The sequence below is a fragment of the Papaver somniferum genome, chromosome 5, assembly GCF_003573695.1.
Source record: "Papaver somniferum cultivar HN1 chromosome 5, ASM357369v1, whole genome shotgun sequence".
Classification (NCBI taxonomy): Eukaryota; Viridiplantae; Streptophyta; class Magnoliopsida; order Ranunculales; family Papaveraceae; genus Papaver; species Papaver somniferum.
This window is the reverse complement of record NC_039362.1, coordinates 202,168,980-202,178,647: the sequence shown is the minus strand read 5'-3', so window position 1 is coordinate 202,178,647 and position 9,668 is coordinate 202,168,980. Positions and strand designations below refer to the sequence as shown.

The 9,668-nt window shown below is 37.7% G+C and overlaps 1 protein-coding gene across 1 annotated transcript; it reads right to left on the bottom strand.

The window, feature by feature from the left end:
* Window positions 1-7,201: 7,201 nt before the first annotated feature.
* On the bottom strand, window positions 7,202-9,115 carry LOC113278465 (peroxidase 47-like). Its single transcript, XM_026527292.1, has 4 exons — window positions 8,551-9,115; window positions 8,252-8,440; window positions 7,982-8,144; window positions 7,202-7,734 (listed from the first exon to the last, which is right to left on the bottom strand). The coding sequence occupies exons 1-4, from the start codon at window positions 8,743-8,745 to the stop codon at window positions 7,337-7,339; spliced, it is 945 nt and encodes a 314-aa protein (XP_026383077.1). The 5' UTR covers window positions 8,746-9,115; the 3' UTR covers window positions 7,202-7,336.
* Window positions 9,116-9,668: the final 553 nt, after the last annotated feature.

The window sequence follows — 9,668 nt, the reverse complement described above, 5'->3', positions numbered from 1 at the left end:
TCTCAAAATCATCAAGCAGATAATGATGTGGATGATAATGCTAGTGCTGGTACTTTAGAAGGGGAGATTAGCAGTGACACAGAAGGTAGACAAATAACTCCATTTGAAGAGGTTCTAATGAAATCCCAGAGAAAACGTGCTCGTGCAAAAGCCAAAAAAGCTGCCAATGCAGACTCACAAAATATACCTTGGAACATGCGTCCAAGAAATGGTGCAAATCCTTCTCAATGAGGACACTTTACTGGAATGTGCGTGGCTTTGGTAACGTTGACACGCAATTAGTGTTCTTTAATCATTGTCGTAAATTCTCTACAGATTTTGTTTTTATTGCAGAGCCTTGGGTAGACTTTTATTCAGTTCCTAATAATTTCTGGACTAATCTTGATTTGAAGTTGGTTGCTCTCAATGATAGAGGTGTTCAGCAGCCGAATTTATGGTGTCTTTGTGCCAGACATATTAATGTCACTGTTATATCTAATTCCATGCAGCTGATTTCTTGTGAAGCCTTTTTGGGAGACATGAGTTATTACATTGCTGGTGTTTATGATTCCACTTTTTATCTCACTTGCAGAGATTTGTGGTTTGAATTGACTGCTTTAATGGATAATCATCAGGGTTCATGGTGTCTTATTGGTGATTTTAATGCAGTTTTAGGTGCTCATGAAAAATCAACCGGTCCTCCCCCTATTAAAGCTTCTTGTGATGATTTCTTGGCCTTCACAGAGACTAATGATCTTCATCATCTTGATACTAGAGGTGCCCCTTACACATGGACTAATGGTGGAACAGGTAAACATCATACTGAACTTCGTTTAGATAGAGTTTTGTGTAATGAGCAATGGCTTCTTTCTTGGGATTCTTCTGTTTGCAGCACCCTTGCTAGAGTAAAATCTGACCATCATCCTTTACTTTTTGAGGCTCATAAGGGTGACAAAACTTTTGCTTCCTCTTTTAAATTCCAGAGTGCTTGGCTTAATCATTCTGGGTTAAGAGATGTTATTTTTAATGCATGGCAGCAGCAATTCTTTGGCTGTCCCATGTATGTTCTCATTCAAAAGTTGAAGTTTTTAAAAACAGTGCTCAAAGTTTGGAACAAGGAAATGTTTGGTGATATCAATTAAATGTTAATCATGCAATTCATGTTCTTGAAGTAATTCAACAGAAGATGGCAGACGAAGGTTATTCTGACGGGCTCCATTTAGAAGAAACTGAGGCTTCAAGTAAGCTTATTGATGCTCTTAAGATTCAAAAAGATTTTTGGAGGGATAAGTCTAGGCTCAATTGGGTGAAAGATGGTGACGCCTGCACTAAATTCTTTCATACCTATGCGAAAATAAGAGCTGCTACTAATAAACTAACTCATCTTAAATCTAATGGTGATCTATTAGTTTCTCATGAGGATGTTTCTAATCATGTGGTGTCTTATTTCCAAGAAATGTATGCTGGCGCTACTGTGAATCCTTCTACTGATTTCATTTCGAAAAATATTAAAAGGTCTGTAACTCAGACAGATAATAACCATCTTACGGCCATGCCTGATGCGTTAGAAATTAAGGCTGTTGTTGACGATATGAATGCTAATGGGGCTCCCGACCCTGATGGCTTGGCGTGTTTTTTTCATCTTTTTGGGATATAGTGGGTGCAGATGTGATTAACTCTGTGCAGTTCTTCTTTCAGAATGGATGGCTTATTCCTAATGCTAATCCTAGCCATGTTAAAATTATTCCCAAAGAGCCTGGCGCTGATACCATTGAGAAGTTTCGTCCTATTGCGCTGGGAAACTTCCATTTCAAAATCATTGGTAAAATTTTGGCTAATCGTCTTAGCCCTATAGCTTCTAGAATAATCTCTCCGCAACAAAGAGCCTTTCTTAAGGATAGAAGCATTTTTGACTGTATTGGCATAACTTCTGAAGCAATTAATTTGTTGGATTACAAAGTTTTTGGGGGAAATCTTGCTCTTAAGTTTGATATTTGCAAGGCTTTTGATACTCTTAACTGGGATTTTCTTCTTATTTCCCTGGTGAACTATGGCTTTTGTGAGAAATTTGTTGATTGGATCAGCACTATTCTGCACTCAGCTAGACTGTCTATTTTCGTAAATGGCAAAGTCATGGGTTATTTTGGCTGTACAAGGGGAGTTCGTCAAGGCGATCCGTTATCTCCCATTTTGTTTTGTCTGGCTGAAGATGTTTTTAAGTTGCGCAATTTCTAATGCTTTCAGTCAAGGTTTGGTTCACTACATTGCATCTCCTAGAGGTACAGTTGCTCCTTCTCATGTACTCTATGCGGGTGATATTATGGTATTCTGTAGAGGTACTAAACGTGATGTGCAGCCTATTATGGCTATTTTTGAAGAGTATGGTCATAACTCAGGTCAATATATCAGTGCGGCAAAATGCACAATTTACTCTAGTAAGCATATTACAGAAAGAGCCTCCACCATTGCTGCGTCTTATAATATCCCGATGGGTTCTCTTCCTTTTTGTTATCTGGGAGTTCCTATATTTCAAGGCAAGCCGAAAAAATGTCATTTCAAGAATATCTTGGATAGAATCAAACTCAAGTTCGCTTCTTGGAAAGGTAAGTCTCTGTCAATGATGGGCAGAGTAGAGCTTGTAAAAACTGTTATAGCGAGCTCTGCCTTATATAGCTTTCATGTTTATAAGTGGCCTAGTTCTTGCATAAAAACTCTTGAGCAGTGGATTCGTAATTTTGTATGGACTAGTGACATCAACTCCACTCATCACACCTCGGTAGCTTGGGATACGGTTTGTCTTCCTAAGAACGAAGGAGGTTTGGGCATTAAATCTATGCAAAGTCTTAATAATGCAGCCCTAATGAAGATGACATGAAAGATAATGACTGAAGAGTCAGATTTTGGTACTTTCATTCGTGCTCGTTTTAGGAGTTCAGCTTACAAGAAATATTCAGTTTGGCATGGTTTTAAGGAAAAATGGAGCATCATTCAGGAGAACTTGATCTGGTTGGTTGGAGACGGCAACAAAATTGACTTCTGGAATGATGTTTGGTGTATCAATATGGATTCCTCCATTGCAGATTTTTTAAATCTGGATAATGCTAACTTACTCAACACTGTTGCGGATTTTATTGAGGAAGAAAAATGGTACTTCTCTCCATACATGCCTGAGCTGATGATAATGGAGACACCTTTTGCTCCACATAAAGCTGATAAACAAGTGTGGTCTATTAGTAAAACAGGCTGCATTACAAGGAAAGATGCCTATGAATTTCATAGACCTAGATCTTCTGAAACTCCTGCTTTTAAGGATTTATGGACTATTAAAATTCCTCCTAGCCGTGCTTGCAGTGTTTGTAAGTTGCTTCATAATAGGATTGCTACAGACGACAATGTGAAGGTTCAGGGAGTGGATACAGCAAACTGCTGTAATTTATGTCCTTCTCCAAATTGTAATGAAACTCAAACTCATTTGTTCTTCAATTGCAGGTTCGCTAATCATCTTTGGAGTTGGATTATGCAGGTGTTCCATTATCAATTGGACTGCGATTCCATTAGCTCGTTACTTGCTTCCGTTAGACTGTTTACGGGATGCTCTCAAACCAAGAATCTTCTTTGGGTTGCGGTGATCAGTTGCATTTGGCTTATTTGGTTTTGCCGCAACAAACTTAGGTTTGATCATTGTCTAATTCCTGTAGACCAAGTTGTTATTCGATTGAGAAGTCTAATTGCTGAGTCTGGAAAATATAGCGGTGGGTTTTCTTTTTATACTTCTGCAGACAAACCAATTCTTGATTATTTGCATATTCAGAGAGCTCCTCCAAGGATGCCGAAAGCTATTCTGGTCAAGTGGCAACCACCATCTTCTGGCTGGATTAAGGCTAATATTGACGGCTGTTCCATTGGTAATCCGGGTCCTTCGGGTTGTGGAGTGGTGTTTCGCGATTCTAGGAGCATGGCTAGAGGCTGCTTGGCTCAGAATCTTGGCGTCACCAACTCTATCATAGCTGAGCTTTGGGGTGCCATTCATGCTTTTAGATTAGCCCAATCTAAAGGAATTCGAAGACTTTGGCTAGAGTGCGACTCAACCTTTGTCTTGCAGGCCATTGACAATCCCAGTTTGGTGCCTTGGTCATTGCATACTCACTGGAGTAACTGTTTGAATTTTGTTTCTTCTATCCAGTTTATGTGCACTCATATGTACCGCGAAGGTAATTCAGTGGCAAATCTTTTGGCTAAACATGGTGCTCAGATTGAGTCTCGTTGGTGGATCGATCCCCCAGAGTTTATTAGACGGGTGCTTCTTATAGATAGATTTATTTTACCGTTGTATCGTTTTGAAATATGTAGTTTGATTTCTTTTTCTTGTTTTTCTTCTTCCCTTGTTGGAGGTAAGGCCTAGCCCCCCTCCTTTCTTTCTTTTTTATTTGATTTTAATAAAATTGCTCTCAGTGTGCCATTGCCATGGTTAGCTTCTTTAAAAAAAAAGTCTCGATAGGAGATAGATTAGAATAGACTTCTGAGTGATAGATAAGTTTTAGTCTCCACATATGTTTGTTGATGAAGTTCCTCCAAGCTCTCTTTAGTAGATCTTCGTCTTCAATTGATGAACGTCGTGAAGTCTAAAGCTCAACTACACATTCTACCCTAATCCGAGACATAACTATAAGTAGACTAGAAATCAAGACTTATAGTTTGGATCCCTAAACTTGACAAATAAGCTTGAGATAACAACGCTTGCAAGTTCGACCGAGCAGCGCTCTAACAGTTTCTCATCCAATGTTAATCAGAAGAAAGAATAGTATCTTCAAACCAAAGGTTTATAGTGTTATTTCTTCCGAGGATTTAGAGACTCACGCTACTTTTGTTGAGGCTAACAAGAAACCAGATTTGAAGAAGTCTATATGTGACGAGATTGATGCTTTTGTAGTAAATAAGACATGGAAGTCAGTTCCTTACAAACCCGGCATGAATATTGTGGGTTGTAAGTGAATTTTCAGGGTTAGGAGGAATGCAAATGGATTTAAGGCCATATTAGCAGCTAATGGCTGGACTATTTGGAAACTTGACGTGAAGAATGCATTTCTTTATGGTTTTCTTAATGAAAACCACATGGATTATTAGACAAGGAGTTTCCAAGTCATTTTTGTGCTCTTAAATAGTCTCGTTATTATCTTAAGAAGGGTTCTAAGGCCTGGTTTGAAACTAAGTCAGTTTTTAGTTTCTCAAGGTTTTGTCTCCTCCTAGATTGATACTTTTTTTACAAGGTCACCTCTATTATATCTTTCTATGTCATGATCTATGTTGATAATATCATTCTGATTGGTAGTTCTGCATTATCTGTTCAATCTTTAAGTGCATCTTTGAGTTCTGAATTTTCTATTAAGGATCTTGTCCCACTTCACTTTTTCTTAAGCATTCAAACTACATACAGCGGAGCTCGCAGCCAGCGTCAATATATACACATTTTACTTGAGAACGAATATGTATTGCAAAGCCAGTCTGTACTCCCATTATTTTTCATAACACTCACGTCACCCAAAATCCGTCTGCATTTGATGATCCACATCTCTAGAGAGCTACTTTGGGTGTTTTCCAGTACTTAAATATCACACAAGACCTAACGTTTATTTTGTTGTAGGAAAAGCTTTTCAGAAAATGCACTACCCTTCTATAAATGACTAGAGTTCTGTCAAGAGACTGTTGAGATATTTGAATGGCAATATGTCTCATCGCATTTAGTTCATGAAATAATCATCTTTATCATTGCAGGTGTTCAGCGATGCAGATTGGTGTGGTGATCTTATTGATAGAAGGTCCACTAGTGGAATGCCTTTGTATTGGGACCTAATCTGATTTCTTGGTGTTCTAGGAAACAAAAATTTGTTTCTTCCAGCACAGAAGCAGAGTATAAATCTACGGCAGAAGCAACTTCTGAGCTTTTTTGGATTCAACCTTTATTGCACGAACTTCATTTTTTTATCCAACATCCCTCATTTTTTTGAGGTGTGATAATATGGGGGATACCCATCTTTCTTCTAGTCAACATGTGGAAACATGTGGAGATTGCACTCCATGTTGTCTAGAAATTTGTAGATGCTTAACCTCTTAAGGTTAGGCATATATCCGATGCTCTGACAAAGACTTTAAGGTTAGTCATGTGTGTGTCTTCTAGTCATTTTTCAATCTTGGTTAAGGGGAATTCATGTTGAACGAGGCCTGTCTTGTCTTCTGTGTATAAATATGTCATGTCTCTCTTCATTGATATTAATAAGAAAGATAATCAAAGCCTTGTCCACCGATTTAGAGCATCTGACACAAATGAACTTCAATCTTAGTAACGTTTTTGAAACAACTATAATTCCAGTATCTCAAAACAGCTTTGGTTTTCTGCAAGGTTTTAGCAAGTCTATAGGCAGAGGATCCTATTACTAAGCCATTCCAATTATGCTGAACTAAGTTGATGATTAGGCCAGGACTTATTGGAAGCTAAACGGTTTATGGGTAGATTTTTCCATCCTATAAGGTGTCAAGAGAATTAGACAGTGGTTACCGCCAAGTGCAATGAGGTGGTAAACAACCATTCTAGGTATTGGTCAATCCAAGAGAGATAAGGAAAGACTTTATCTCCTATTTTTGCAAGTAAATGGATTTCAACCAAAAGGTCAGGTAAGTTGTGAACCATCTTTATAACTAAAAAAGAAAGAATAGTTGAGTCAGATTCAGATGAATTAGGTGACTTCAATAAGATTCAGACGAGTCGAAATCTAAGGGGGAAAACATGACGTAAGGAAGCGTCACTAGGAGTTAAGGAGATCGACATGTAATTAGAGTCCTAGATCGACATGGGGCCCTGTGAAATCTCATAAGGTACAAAAACTCAGGTTTCAAGAACAAATGCGCATTTTCGGCCAAAAGGATTTTGATTTGGCCAAGACTCAGCTTCTGCCAAGATTTTGTGCATAGAGAAAACGCCTTCTTTATCACTCAAAACTCAAAAACAATATCGTGTTTTCACTTTTGATTATGAAGATGTTTTAATTGTAATTTTTGTGTGACGTTAAAAGGATTAGTTTTTTTGTTATCCGAAAACTGTTTTAAGTGGAATTTTTACTTGTCGTCAAATAGTTAATTTCGAACTCAAATTACTGATATTATCACCACTTTATGAATGTATTATATCAACATCGACAATTTCTTCTATACTTTAAAGGTGGTTTTATTTAATTTTCGTCCTTAAACGAATTTAATTCAAAAAAATTACACAAAGCAAAATTCTTTGAACTTAAGCTTATATAACTAAAATAAATTGCATTTCATTCTCTGGCTTAATAAAATAAGATTTTATGCATCATCATCAATTAATTCGTTGACAATTTTGACGCACTTCTCCTTCGGAACCTTCTTTAACATCCATAAGACCCATCTTCACCATGGCTTGCTGGAAATCGGAGAAAAACCTAGTGTTGTTCATAGCATAAGCATTTACAATACTTCTTGTCCTTGGACTTGTATACAAGATTTGATCTGTGCTTAAAATACCAGTATTCCTTCTTAAGCCAGTGAAATAAGAATTGTCGAAAGAGTTTCTTGTTTCGTGAAAAGGCACCTCTGTATCGTCACCTGTGTTGCATGTTTTTGACAACTTACTTGCAAAACTTGAATCAAGAGTGGGATCAACTTCATGAGATGAGTTGAATTCTTTTAACCGTTTCTTGAATGAAGAACATCGTGCAATACCCAGTGTATGTGCACCTGTAAATAGTATATACTCGAACATTCAATGAATTACTCCTCATGAAAATTGTAAAACTAATCTGCAAAACTAAACATATAAAAGTTCCGCTTAAAATAGCATGACGGTTTGTGCTTCCTATTGTATCGTGCCAAGTTTTTGAAGATAAAACATTGAACAGCACTGCAAACTTAATTTTTGAGCACAATACAACACACGCCACGTTATCAAGATATGCCTAAAATATACTCTGGGTGTTTAAATTACCTGATAAAGAAACCATGTCCTTAATACTTAATCCATGCTTGGAGAAAATGCTAATGAGCTCTGAGCTATTCAAGACTGGGGCAGGGAGATTTCTTGTGTCTTCTATCTTTGACCTTCGTCCATCTTTCCTTCCTTTAGGTATGTCAAACAAAGGACCCCCAGCCTGGAGTATATTTGCAACAAAGCTATATGTCATAAGCTAATTTAGAAGACACAAGCAACATGAACAATATAATTACCAAACTCTGATGATGCAATTTATCTATATACCCAGAGGACTGCATCTCTAGCAGCCATAGCAACAATATCCGCACACGAGACAATTCCAGGGCAGTGACCTTCGATTAGATCCTTGGCGGCGTCAATGATTTCATAGCCAAGCAGGCTCAAATTTGAGGGAGAGTCTGTTTCAGCTGTGTTATCTTTTGTTGAGTTAAGCAGAATCGATGCATCACAACCCTGACGGATGACATTGATTAATAAGGATTAGTAGCCAGAAAAATCAAGGTGTTTGGTTTTTAGCAAAATGAAATGTAAACAACGTGAGTATGTTGTGCAAGTTAAACTACCTCTACGAAGCAGTCATGGAAGTGCATTCTGAGAAGACCAGCTGCAAGAGATGGATCAGAATCTAAAGCTCTATTGACTGTATTCCTCACCATCATTTCCACCATTGGGCCCCTCGTTCCATAATAATTCATACTTAACCCATGAAGCCCACTAAATCTTGAGAGGTACAGACAAAAGACTAAGATTGAAATCATCACTCGCTGTAATTTCTATACACATCCACAGAAGGACTAATTAGTTGTTTTACAAATGGAATGGGAAAATAAGAGAATTAGTGAAGAACTTGTATTAGCACATATACATTTATATAGGAGGTCGATCACATCGCATTTTGGAGAAGAACTGATAGTATATAAGATGGTGGAACAATATGCACTTAGTGGTCCGGGCACTATTCTCCACCTAATAAAACGTGGATCATACTGTATTATTATATCCCTAAACCAACCTTATGGACAGAATTCATTGTCTAGTACAGTGGAGATCATTAAGCTCTACTTTTCTTTGTGAAAAAAAAAATAATCGTTGGGGTCTGCGATCAGAAGTAACTGGCAGCGCAACGAGAGCTAAACATCGAAAAGCTTAATTAGTTAACTAACCATAATAGTCTATCTGAATTAATCATACTTTATTTGTATGAAATACCACTAGGCAGGTGTTTACTCTTGTAGACATGCATTGCACTATATGGAAATGGACAGGAAACACTGTCCATTATAAGACGCGTGAAATGCACTAGTTTTGAAGTGATCTTCTTACAACGGTTTTGAAATCAAACCACCAAACAGCTTAGAGATCCACAGCCACCAAGTACAATATGTGCCTCCGCTTTGGTGTTACCTGTTTTAGTAATGATGATGTAGGATTTGACAATGCTACAGGACCATTCAGGGTCATTTGGAGGCCTGAAAGGTGTAATATGGATGTTCCGAGTTGCTAGAAAGGGGGGATTATAAAAAAACAAATAAAGGTCACAGAAAGTAAAACAAAAAATTAAGATGCAAGTTGTACTACGTCCCTTTATTCAGCAAAATACAAAGTACATACTCCCCAGTCCAAACAACACCCACATACCCAAGTTGCCATGTTTCAAGTTTCATTTATTTCCTGAAAGCCT